The 13,858-nt window shown below is 38.4% G+C and overlaps 1 protein-coding gene across 2 annotated transcripts in view; it reads right to left on the bottom strand.

The window, feature by feature from the left end:
• The window catches only part of THSD4 (thrombospondin type 1 domain containing 4), a 238,897-nt gene that overhangs the window by 206,304 nt on the left and 18,735 nt on the right, over positions 1-13,858 (bottom strand). For both annotated transcript variants that reach the window (XM_058846880.1, XM_058846881.1), the window contains exons 2-3: positions 13,088-13,195; positions 9,164-9,233 (exon numbers count right to left, since the gene is read on the bottom strand). In XM_058846880.1, coding sequence (XP_058702863.1) covers positions 9,164-9,233; positions 13,088-13,116 — 99 coding nt within the window. In that variant the 5' untranslated portion in view covers positions 13,117-13,195. The remainder of the gene's footprint in view (positions 1-9,163; positions 9,234-13,087; positions 13,196-13,858) is intronic.

Consider the following 13,858-nt stretch of genomic DNA (forward strand, 5'->3'; position numbering starts at 1 on the left):
TTCTGACTGAGTGGAAGAAGCAAAACTTTAGGAAACAATGTAAGAACCAGGACATACTCGGCAGTATCCAGGGACCTTCTGCTTACAGCTAATCACTAATTTAAGGGTTTTCTTCAGCTAAAGACCATAATGCAATTGTTTCTCATATCCACTGCTGGACTTACTCTCTATGAATACAATTAATACAGTTTTTAGCGTGTTTTTAATCCTTGCTTCCAAAAGATTATATATTTTGTATTAAAAAAGTGCTTCTCTTTGCTCTGGTCATACATGCAGCCTGACAATTCCACTATGTCTCCCAAATTTTAGTTTGTGATAAATGAAGAATGATCATTCTGTGTTCTCCTTCACCATACTATACTGTCTGATTTGCAATTGCTAACACAATCCAATTCCAGGATCTCTTTCTGAAATTCAGCAGTCCTAATCTGTTCAGTTTCTTTTTGTAAGGAATTCCTCATTCTCAGCGCCTTTTCCACTCCTATATTCTTACACGGGTGTGCAGTGCTGCATACCGTACTCCAAATATGAATTAATGATGGAATTTCACAGTAATAATGATTATAATGCTTGGTGACAGTATATACTTTTCAGCCAGCTACATAATTAAGCTGTTATAGCCTCAGCCCATGTTACTAAGTATTCTGTAGATATTAAGCACGCTATAGCAATCCAAATTCAAAAGTGAAAAGGGATACAAGACAATGGCAAGCTTTAACCCTGGAGATATCTAAACTGAGACATTTCTGGTATTTCTTACCATTTCAGTTTAGATACAATAATGTTATTAGATTCCATAGATTTAACATATTATCCAGTAATTCTTTTTTCTGGGTAAATGCCCAGAATGGAAATGGACTCATGAACAAATTAACTACATCATATTCCTAAATATACATCTGAAAGGGTTATAACAGGCATAAATGTGTGTTTCTCAAAGCTTTATGGTATTACTTTCACCCAAAGGCAAAGAAATTGTATCCAGAAGAACATTTTATCACCTGCTCAGAAAAATGCCACTAGTGGTATTCACTGAGTTAACCCATATTCATATACTGGATGCAAAGTGGAATTAACAGCAGCTCACTTTCAGCTGCTACTACCTTCTTTGTCCTGTGCTTCCCAGAGCAAAGAGCCCCTGTAAATTCTGTTAATATTCCCCAAAACCCTTCAGGCTTTTAGGTGTTTGTTCATTGTCTCTTCCATAGTCCTACTTCTCATTACCCCACCCATGATAACCCACACTGTGACACCAGACTGTCCCCATTGTTACTAAAGGAGTATCAAGGCATTTTGAAAACATGACTCCTTATTTATTCCATTACTCCAGGGCTGCACATTCTCTATCTTACAGTTCTGACTAATTAAAGATTTCACTAGGGCACAGCCTGTCACAAAGGCCATGCATGCAGCTTTTACCACAGCCAGGCTCAGCCTGACTGAGGATTCAAAACAACAGTAAAACAGTATATTGATACTCTTTAAAATGCATATGTCATACTTGAGATGATGAACACAGCATTCTTTGTGAACATTCATCTTTCATGATTATATGAATCAATAATCGAGCCACAGGCTAAGAGCTGGACTTCACCTTCTTGAAATTTCAAGAGTGTAAAACAAAAGCAGCCAGACTCCAGAAATGAGACCTGAACTGCTGCTCAGGGCAGAGCATGCCAAATTTTGAATGGGCTGAGAGAATGATAGTTTAGTTTTAGAACCTGTTCAAGTATAACATTATTGTATTTCGCTGCCAGTGTTGTAAACACATCTATAGAACTCCTTTAATTCCTTCACCAATCTAAGCATCTTAAAGGAGTATTCTTCCAGCATTAGCTCAGCTGATTTCCAATAAAGTCCATACCTATATAGCTATGACAATTTCCCAGCAGCAAGGCTTTACAGTCTATTTTATGTATGTTCATTTGAAACAACCATATTTTCTATCCCTCTTATAAGAAACATGTGGGGCATTGGTGGCTTGATAAAAAACAATCTATCACCCCCCCTAAAACTTGCAGATAACTTCTCTCAAGACTAGCAGAAAAATGGAGCAGAGGCCAAACAAAACATCATGACACAATGTGTACATGTCTGCCTGGTTCGTGTGCTCAGCTCTTTTAATCCTTCAGTGCATTTTGGAAGCCTTTAATCAGAGAAGCAGTAAACCATTTGAATTTTACAGTACGTGGTAAGTGTAAATATTACCAGCTTAAACGATTTGGGTTTCCGTTCTTTGTATAAAATCTCTGTCTGAACATCTGTGTCTGCGAAGATTAAAGGGCTAAAAAGCCTGGAAATAGAAGACCTTTGTATTCACAAATCACTAAAGGGAGTTACAATGCTTGGACAGCTTAACTGCCCCTTCAACCAACTCTGACCACATCTGAAGAAACCTTAACATTATTCGAATAGTCCAGAAAGTAAACAGCTCTGAAAAAGGTTCAGAACAGCTTTTGTGCCAACAAAGCTTGAAGCTTCCCCAAAGTTTAGCTAATTTTTTTACACCAAGACCACCTCCATTGCACTCTGGCAGATTAGTGTTTTAATGAAGAGATTTCTTTCCACTCTTCTGTGAGACCATTAAGTGCTTTCAAGTAACAGACAGCTCACTCCTGACCTCACTTCTACCACTTCTACACAACCATTCCTTATCCATTGCTTCTCATTTACAGGAAGGTAAAGATGATAACAATCAGGCCCTCACTATATCACAAATTAGGTTTCTTTATTTTGAGAAGTATTCCCTCACCATTCACTATCATTTGTGGCCTGGGTCATAGGCCTAGGCCTAAGTTTATACTACCCTTGGCCTCCTCCAGGCCAGCCATCTACAGCTGTGATGAAGTTGTTGCCATTCTATTTGTTTCTACACTTAGAAAAATTCTTTGGGATCCACATCTGGTAGAAATACATGTTTTATTTATTCTGTAATTGCTGTAACACCTCTCCAGATCTCTAGGTGAGTCATCCAGCCATCACTCCAGAAGTAGAGAGGACAAGCTGTCATAAAATAGAAAGCAACATTCCCTAACAGAACTCATCTGTGAATCCAAAAAGCTTCTCTTCTTTATCACTACTCTCATCCAAAGCTTGGACAGAACTCCTCTGAAGGAAGATGAGAAACTTATCTATGACCCTGTAAGCTCACTGGCACTGGAATCCAACTGGAAGTGTGATATTTTCATCTTCCAGAAAAACACAGAACTCCTGCTCTGAGTTTAAAGAAGTCAGTATTTTTTCATTTAAAGATAAAAATAAAAGTTCAAAGGTCCTTGATAAAGCAAGTAAAAAACAACAAAAATATTGGCCTTGATTTTTCAAAGAGTATATTCACATAAAATAATGTCTCCTTTCCACAAACAAAGACAAATTTAATTTCCTAACCACTTTAATCCACAACATCAAGGACAGGGAATTAGTAACAACACAGAGATAGCAAGAAAATTCTTTCAGCTATTGTTCTAAATATTCTGTTGTACCAAAAGGCTAATTTTAAAGGGAAAGTCTTGTCATGGTCTAAATCACATCCCCTGTTTCCTAAGGAAAACTGCAATTAGAATACCAACATCATCAGCTAGGAAGACTCTGTTTTACCAAAGGTTATGAAAGGAGCAGGTGTATATCTGTACAGTTAAAGTCAAGCATCTGTGCTGAAGGCAAGCAGATATACTGACAAGTAAAAATCTCCAAGAGAAATATGGACTCCTTTGTAGTTTGAAGTGTTTTACACGAGTGATAAATATGGAAATGCAGTCATAATGGACAGCAGTTATCCTATAAACAAAAATATTACCAGAGAAGAAGGGGTGACACCTCTAACCATTCGTTGCAAAGGAACAGCAGCTGTGCAAATCCAGTGATTTAGCCTGTCCAGTGCAATCCAGTTTAGTTAGACAGCCCATCCAGCCAGACTCCAGTGGCTTTGCAGTAGCTCTGTTAGCAAGAGCTGAGTTCCAGCTCAGCAAATCCTGACAAGTGACACTTGTCAGTGTAACGTGACTACTTACTAATTTACACTAGCAGTGACTTGAGTTACTGTGGGGCAGAGATCCACCCTGCCTGTGTGCAAAGAACACAGCCCTCCCTTCCAGTCCTCTGCTTTGGGGTTTATTTAAAAGCAAGGTGGTGACCAGCTGTAGTGGAGGTCCCAGGGTGCTCCTTACACCTGTTAGGCTTTAGTCCTGGTGCCTGGCCAAAAGCCAAGCTTAGATATTAACTACTTTGTCTTACTCCAGTTTCCTCCAGCGTCTCAAGGATATAGCAGACTTGCTTCATGCTCCACATTGTACTCTCTTAGAGAGTGTTCAAGTAGCTGAACTCCTCAAACTGCTCACTGTGACCAAATCAGAGATCTTGGCCACATTTTCTTCCCCCTGTTCCACTCTTCTCCCTCAGCTCTTGCATCTGATCCCAGATGCTGTTCCTAATTCCTCTTGACTTAGCAGTGATGACCCTTCCACAAGGGTATTTGAATCCAACACAAGAGAGAGGGGAAAAGCAGCCAAAAAAACCCAAACCAACAAACCCCAACACACATCCCAAAGCTCATTAATCTCAAAATTCTGTGAGGAGTATAGTCACATTCACTTGATAAATAGTTGCTTTTCATAGAAACATTGTGTGTCTGACAGAGATAACATCAAGTTTCTCTCTTCTTTAATTTTGAGCCAGCAGAAAGTAATTATACTCAGCCCAAAGAAGCTCAGAATTCTTTAACAGTATTGTATTGCCCCAATGAAAAACTTGTAAAAATAAATCCTGACACTGATTCTATACAATAAAAATCAGTTTGTTAAGACACTGCACCTTCATTGAACTCAATACCTATCTACAACTGAGTGACAAAAAGATACGGATAAATTCAAAGCAATTTCATTGCTTCAACGCTCCTATTTAGTGCCATAACAGAAGCAAGATGTTAAAACAAAGCAATATTTATGTCAGAAGTTTTATTTGGGCAGATTTTGTTACTGTTTACATTACCAGTTTTGCTAAAACGAATAAGGCATAACTATAACTACAGTTTACTTTCTTAACACAGAAACATATGATTAGTCAAAAATCCACCCAGGAGTGACTTCTGGAAAATTGGGAACAGACTTCAATGGTTGTCTAGGAGAAGGACTGTTTATAGTTAACCTTCAGCTCACCACAGTATGACACTTATCAGATAAGGTTAAATTTCAATAAAACAAGCACAGGGAGGGAGAACAGAGCTTGACTACATCATGAGCAGCAGCAGGGCTGTTCATATGTCCAGTAGTGAGGAGAAGGCAAATTAATTGTTCAAACAGTAAGAAAGATTTCATTTTATCCAGCTGCAGAGACCTTGGCTGATTTTAAAAGGTAAGTGGCAATTATTTTGTTTCACATAACATTTCCCCTTTATATCCTATTGTTGATGAGTATTTCGGCCTTACAGAGTACACTTGATTTTAGAAATTACACAGTATGCATGAGGAAATAAGTTAGATTATTTTAAAAAAGCTCCAAGAGACTTCCAGCCAACACTGCAACTCCTGTCTTCAGCAAAAACACGTAACAGTCCTTTGCATAAGAATTTTTATTTCTATCTAATGAACATAACACATTTAATGTATTTACATTACTGTACAAACCTGTGCAATTTACAGAGATAGGATTAACAGAGTTGTGCCCTAAACTCAGATGTAGGAACATATAAAGATGGGTTTTGTTTTCAGTTTTTGTGCACTTCTGACAGCAGAGACAGTGTTGATTCAAGTAAAGAAGCTTAAAAGTTACTTCTATATAAATCTCAGGTAGCCATGTATTTCTGGAACTAGAAAGTCTGAACTGGTCAATTGTGACTTTATACGTCTGACAAGCTTCCAAGACTTCCACTCAAAAATAACAAAGTCTAAAAGCAGAAAATATTGCCCAATCAAAGCTTTTCCCACAACTTTCTCATTTGGTTTTGTCATTTCCCCAAGTCTTAATTCCAATATGTGCACTTCCGTGCTATGGAAGTAATTTGGCTCATTCTTCTAGCTATCAGTCTCATGCCCTTATGCCAGAAAGAGATTTTTGTGTGTGCATCTGAGGAAGCAACCTGCTGAGTTCTGCTCTTCCAGATTTGGTTGATGAAATTTGCCTTAAAATTAAAAAAACAAGCAAAAAAAATGCTGCTTGATAAGATCAATTTCTTTCCTCATGTTAAGCTCCTAAACATGTCACTAAGTCAAGAGTAGCCAAGTGGTGCTTTAAACAGTTGTAATACACTGAATTGAAAAAAAAACTCCTACAAATTAGAGTGAACTACAGATTTTTGTTGAAAAATCTATATTGTGTGAGCCAGTGAAACTCGTGTGACTTCAAATGTGTATTTTAAAAAAATAGAATAAAAGATAAAAAAACTACCAAGATATTAAAAAAAACAAAACAAACCAAAACCAGAAAATAGTATCTCGCAATGTTTTTAAGTGTACTCAAATCCTAAAATAATATCTCAGCTGAACTGTAGGTGCCTAAACTTACAACTGGATTTCCATCAACTGCTCTGGGGGATTGTCCTGGGTTTTACCAAATTTTCCCAAAACTTTAAGGGTAAGAAAAAAATCTAGACTATTTGGAAATATTTAAATGAATCACTCAGCCAAATACTCAAATCCAATTCTCTGTTTTTATTTCCCTATCTATAGAGGCAAAATAACCCTAAGCAGGGTGCACAACACAGATTCCATGCACTCTCCAATACTGCAGGTTCAAGCATCAGTCATGCTTAGCTTAATGCAAAATAAACGCACAGGAAGAACTGGGGTATGGTCTAATGTTTCCTTAGACTTCAGCTCTAGTTATTTGATTCCCCATACTGTGCCCATTGAGTGTGTATATGAAAGTTAGCAAACACCACTTTCACTATTCACTATGTTGCTAAAATTGTTCATCAAATCCCTCATCCTCCTCCTCTCCCTTTCTTTCTTTCTGCACAACTGACCTGCTCTCATATAGAAAGAACTCTGCCAAATAGCAGAGACATCCATCCAGAAATACATGGGAGATGTCAGCAAATACATGTTTGGGTTACTGCAGGAAAAGAAAAGAACTTCCAGAGCTACAAAGCTGAGAACTCCCACTCAGAAACATGACTGATTTGGCCTTCAGAGTTAGTAACAGCCCCTCTTGTCTGGAGCTTATAGGTGAGGCAGAAGGTTTGTGAAAAGTGTAATAAATATAAAGTTCCAGTCTAAATGGAGTTTGGCATGAATAGAACCCTCTCCCATAGGGTCAGAGCTGAGAAAGACAGCCAGCCTTGGGGCCCATGTGAGATTGTCACTAGGAAACTCATGCCTTGTTCTCAGTGAAAGGAACGTCTCTAAGGTGGTTACTATGCCTTAAGTCCCTGTAACTGGTACAGAACACACTCCAGACCCGTGGCATTTCTCATTCAATTGAAAACAAAGAATCTGATTTTATCTAAATTAATTCCGGGACTTCCCAGAATGAAGCAATTATTTCTCTGAGTTACTCTATTTTAGTTAGTAGATTTATTCCCCCTAAGGCCATTTGGAAGTTGGACTGAATCATCTCTCCACTGTCAGTGTTACAAAAGAATGTCTAATCAGACAGAGTACTGAAACCAGAGCAGCAGCATGACCATCTCAACTGCACAACAAAAGAGAAGAGATGTAAGATAGGCAAAAATACTAAATTGTCCTGCAGTTTAGAACAGAGCCCTTGGACAGCTTGCTGCAGACTGGACTGTGCCAGTTTCAGACCACATCATTACCGACCTTATTTAACTTGTCTTACAAATAGGCTGCACAAGGAGTTAACAGGACTTCTGTGTTCTTCTGGAACTCTGACAATCAGACAGCTTCAGGTTTCTAGTCCATACCTATGAGGCTACTGTCCAAATAACTTTTTACCCAAAAGACAGTGGCACGTGCACACAAGAAAAAGCAAACCCTGCAAACTTGTCTTTTACCTCCTTTTAACAGTATAGTTTTCAAAAAAATACACCTCTTGGATTATTATTTAAAAATCTATAGTAAAAAGCAAACCTGTTTTTAAACAGGTTATTTGATACCTTCAATAATTAATTGGTTGTGTTTGAAAACCAATAGATATGAGATACCAACAGATATTATGATATGTGACCAACACTGATATTAAGTGAATGTGGTGAGAGTGTGAAGAGACAGAACAGCATTCAAGGGATCTTGCCTCAGGTCTATGGCAGAATCAGCAACACCTGCACATTGTTCCTGATAAACATTTGTCCAATATATTCACAGAGACCTACATCATGGAAATTCTAAATATTATTCAGTCAATATAATCTTCTTCATATCCTTACCATGACAAGTTTTTTCTAATGTCAAACCTAAGTTTCCTTTGCCTCAGTTTAAATCTATTTCTTCTCAACTGCTCCACCAAACAGAAAAAAAGCCTTCTTTTTAGTACTCAATAGTATTTGAAGATTATATCTGCCTCCAGCAGCAGTCTTCCAAACTTTAGAATAAACAATATGAATTTGTCCAAACTTCCCTCAGAGGTAAGATTTTAAAATCTCTTAAGGATAATCCCTGCTGTTTTCTGTTTCTCTCCAAATTGTCCACTACTTTCTTGAAAAGTAGTGAAAAAACCCAAGGATTCCAGCCAAGATCTCACTAATGCTGAGCAGGATGGAAAGTGTACAAGCCTTCTTAGAGATGCCAACATCTAGGATGAGTGAACCATCCACAAGAGCACAACAGGAAATTCCAGCAGTTTCCAGCTCCAATCTCTAGCAATTCGAATAGCAACTGAGTGGCTTGGGTCCTGCTTCTGTGTCAGACATTTCTATCTCTGCAAGAGAAAGAGCTGCCTATGAACAACTGGGTGGTTCTCTACTCACTCCGTGTCTGCTCTCACTCATAGGAATTCTTTTTTCCATGTCTTACATGACAAAAATGCTCCAAAGTTTTAGTAACTATTTGTGCACTATAATACTCCATACAATGACTCAGCTAATTAACCATGATGAGCCTCTTTCAACCACATATATATTTATTTTAAAGAAAAAGGAACCAAAAAACCCCTATATGCACAAACAGAAGCCATTTATTCCCAGAACTTTATTCAGATTGCATTGCTTTACACTCTAATGTTTTCACATTTACCTTTCAGTACACAAAGTCTGAATGTTTCTAATGCTTACCTTTCTGTGTTCAATTGAAGGCTGTGGGATGACAAACTGAAATCCCAGCACTGCTAGGGAACTGAGAAGTCTGAAAAGGCAAACAGTGAAACAGAACAGATAATTACCACTAATACAAAATACACATCTACAACATCTTACAGGGTTCACACTGCAAGAAAATATTTAAACACATGAATACCACTGCTAACCAAGCAGACTCACTTAACTGTATGAAATGTTCTTGTAAGATTCTGTTCACAGCAGGATCATATCTGAATGTATGAACCAGGTTCATACATAGATTCGTCCAGCTATAAAGCAGAAGTGAACCAAATAGAATCCATTGATATTAGTACACATAACTTTATGTTTAAATTTAAAAACTCCTGGCAGTGCATATTTTAACACCTCAGCATTCGGTGTCAAGCTGACATGTGCTTTGCAAGTTTTCTAAAGTGCTAAGTAAGAATTCACCCATCTGTGGACCACATCTGCTTCTAGCTCTGGCTCCTCATTTTACAGTTGAACACTCCACTTCCAGCACACAGGAAACAGAAAAATAGGTTCTTCCCCAGCTGCCTAACACTTGTGAAAATTGAATAACCTAATGGGCACAGAAGATGGAAAGTAGTGAACACAACCCACCAGAGACTCAGGATAAGCAGCCAAGCATCACCCCAATCCCCACATCTTCAGTCTGAAAAGAGTCATAATGGGAACCAAGCCCAAACAAACTGTTCTGTCAAACCTCACCACTGCAGTGACTCCTAGGAGCCTGTTACAACTTAGGCACAGTTAGCTCAGTCTTTTGTTTGTTATAATTTGCAACAGAGACTGGTTTGTCTCTTTTTAACAAGCCCCTTCATCAGGAAACATGGACAGGTGTGGCAAAAAGGATCAAGGTATCTTCATTTATACCAGGAGTTTGACTTTTCAGTCTACAAAGAGTGTGTTTCAGACCCACTATAAGGGTAAAGCTGCTAATATTTGCTGAATTTCAATGCAGAAGTAAAACTGATGGATTTGGATACAAAATACATGTGCAAACTAAAGGACCAGACAAAATCCTGATGAATTTCCTAACACATCTAATCCAGATGTATTTAATATTCACAGGTCCTTCCTTTGCTCCCTACACATCGCTTAAACATTTCTTATTATTTCAAGTATTTTCTGAGACAGATTTCCTAAGGAGAAAGGTTTTTTTTTTTTAATACTAAGCATTTAAATACCACCAATAAAAATATTCTTCTGCTAGGGAGAATGTTCATCTTGTGTTTTCTGTGTTTGTTCTTGCTAATCTACTGCAAAAGGAAGCACTAGGTAAGCACCGATTGCACATGGTCTATCATTACCTCACCATCTATGCCCCTCTCTATCAAAGCAATAAACCAGTTAAAGCCTAGAAAAAGTCATTACTTCTTTACTGCCATGTCAATTTAGGAAAAAAAAAAAAAAGAATCCCTTTAAAAAGTGTGTTAGAAGGAAGTCTGGTATTTCACAAAGCTATCATTTGTGATAAAATACACAGGAGGTGGCTGAAATCAGAGCCAGTGTAAGACACTATAAAGAAATCACAGCAGGAGTCAAAACATGCAGTTCAGAGCAGGGCCCAATCACACAGTGGTACATGGAAGCCAGAGGCTCAAATGAATAAACTGATTTGCAAATCACACTTGAAATCAAAGGCAGACATGGAACTCAGACGTCCAAACTGCAAAATTACAGCATCAAGTCTGTCTTCAGCTCACCTGCCTATCTGCTTTCTAAGTGTTTCAGTGATCTCCCAACTCTTCACAATGAAAAATGACAAGCATCTAAGCAGGTGGAGTGCGGTGTCTGATAGACCCAGGCTAGATCCTCTCAAATTACATTTCACTTCCTTCTCAAAATCTTCCTATGCACCCATGCTCCCTTATGGCTTCTGCTCCCTATAATTCCTCAGAGCATGTGAAAGAAAGTTCAGATTTTCCATAAGGAAATGAATGCTTTCATCCTCAACAGGACAGGATTTTTCTGATCCGTCTGACAATCTACAGATTTCCATGTGTAAATTCTGAAATCATGCACAAGGTTGTGAGTTCTGAGCTGAATGAGAACTGTAATCTTCAAAGCAAATTACTTATCAGATTAAAGTTTTCAGTTCTAAAATGCAAATTTCTAGTATATGTGTGATTACTCTGTGCCAGGCTTTTCCTGACCATTCTTTAAGGAGGTTGTACTGCAATCACCATCTGCATGTACATGGCTCAAGGACAATAAAGAGATTTTAGATTTGCTTCTGTATCTGCAGTTGGATCTGTCAGAAACAATGGTATCAAGCTACTGTTTCAAACACAAAGAAAATTTGCCAGGAATACTTAAACTATCCTGAGGTAAGCCTCTTGCTTCAAATCAGTGTGTGGCAATTTAATTTTTTTAATGTTATTTCCCTCAGCAGCTTGCTTTGGCTAACTTCTCTGGACTAGGCTTTTTTATTTGTCATGCGTGACTAACTTTAAGCCTCCCAAGCTACAAAAATAGGCTTCTCCAATTTCAGTGGGTTTGGTTCAGGTATTCTCAGAGTGCAGAAAAGCCAAAAAGAACAAGTGCTTCCCAAAATAAGGCAAAACTTCCGAGTATACCTGAACAGGTGAGGTACCAATTGCAGCTGATTGTTGGCTGTGTAACTCAGGCCTCTAAGAACCTCTGCTCTCAGTTAAGGCACTGCTTGGAGCCAAGCAAAGTCAGACTTTAAACTGTCTCACTCTTTTACTGGCAACACCAATTGCCAGTAATATAAAAACATAAAATATAGACATATATATAAGCATAAATGTAAACAACTGGGGAAGAGGGGGAGGCACAAGCACAAAGCCAAGCAATATTAGGTCTACTGGAGGAGTAGCATGAAAAATTTTGCCATCTAACACCTCATTTAGGACCACCTCTCAGAGTTCTTCCTAGTCAGTGCAGCCAGCTAGCTCTGCATGAATGAAGCTAGAGGGTACCAGAGCAGATCTCTCAGATGTTGCTGTCCCTTAGTAGCTGCATTTTATGGAGGAATACTATGGCCAAATGTGGATTGATACAGTACTGATCAGTAGTGACCAGTGTGGTATGGCTCTTGGCTCAAATTCCCAACTTCCTCACAAATCTGCTGAACAGCCCATGTCTGGGACAGCTTGGGAGGAGCTGTACAGGCCACCTTTCATCATGGAAAGATAACATTAGTAGTGTCAGTAATGTATGACAGATCCATTTTGGTGGAAAATCTGCCCTGGGATATTAGGAGGGTGAGAAATTGCAATTCAAATAATGATGTCTCAAACTCAGGAGAAGCAAGGTTGGAGCAGAGGTGTTAATGTAACTCCATCCCAAAGACAGAGCACTCAGCTGACATTCTTTGCAGGAGGTCAGCCTGTGTTTGTGTGGCATCAGGGCTGCCTGCCTGCTCTGAATCTGCTTGCCCAAGGACAGGACAGAACCGGACAGACCAGCTTAAAAACAGCTGAATGTTTCCTTTGTTAGGAAAGCTGTTTGAAAGGTCTTTCCTATGTTTGCCCACTGGCAAACTGTTTCAGGAATGCATAAGACAAATCCATGAATGAATTGCAGCACAGGTACTAAAACATGTAAATCAGCAATTTAAGCCCAGTGACTGTAATTGTTCAGCCTCATCAAAAACACAGGAACTTTCTAGTAGTACAGACCATCACATTGCACACACTAACAGATGCTCCAAGCATGAACAAACACTGAGAACTTTCTTTTTTCACTATCACCAAAGAATGCTATGTCTGGTATGCATATACTTGAGTATTTGGTCTTGAGACAAGATTTCTATTTACCCTCCTACGATAGACACTTAACAGCAGAGCAAGAGACCACCAAACTGAAATTTACTGCAGTGTGTTAAGAGCATATTAAATAAGATTTTACATGTTTTACTGCATCACTTACCTCAAAGAAACTATTAAGCTGTCTACCATGATCTTTTAATGCAAGGTATCTTGAAGTGAAAAATACCTCTTCACTGTGGTACAGCACAATGACAATCACACACAAATCCTACAAAAAAGGAGAAAAACAATTAACACTGCTTATTCAGTATTTTCCAGGATATGTATAAAACTGCAACAGACTGTATAGAGATTAGACATCTCCAATTCTTGGGAATTTACAGCAATTCAAACCAAATATCCAGCGTAAGTTGCAAGAATAAACTGTATGCACACCATTTTTTGAAACAGGATTTCAATATTAACCAAAGTACTCTGCAGAAATACTGTGGGATGCAAAATCTTGGTTCGATTCCCATGAAGGCAAATCTGATGTTAGCCCTATTTGCCTTTTTAATTCACATTTCTGGTATGTCACTTGTATAACAATAAAGCAAACAACACATTTAAAGTCCTGTGTTAATAAAATCCATAGAACTGAATCTGGATTACCAACTCCTAATGTACAGTAATATTATTAACACACACTGCATTATGTGAGCAATGCAAGGATGACTGTGAGTGCTTATACAGTTTGCAGAAAAAACCTGCAGAGCAGTGTGGTTGACTACAGGGGGAAAACCTACCCACAATGAAGTTAAATGCCTTCCCCACAGTTAAGGAGGAAATCTGGAGTTAAACAGCATTCTAAATACCAGTTTAACTGATCCTTATTTCCAAGTATTGTCAGTGTATCATGACTACTGTGAACACACAGAAACCCTACCAGCCC

This window comes from Poecile atricapillus, chromosome 11 (assembly GCF_030490865.1).
Source record: "Poecile atricapillus isolate bPoeAtr1 chromosome 11, bPoeAtr1.hap1, whole genome shotgun sequence".
In the NCBI taxonomy this organism is placed as follows: domain Eukaryota; kingdom Metazoa; phylum Chordata; class Aves; order Passeriformes; family Paridae; genus Poecile; species Poecile atricapillus.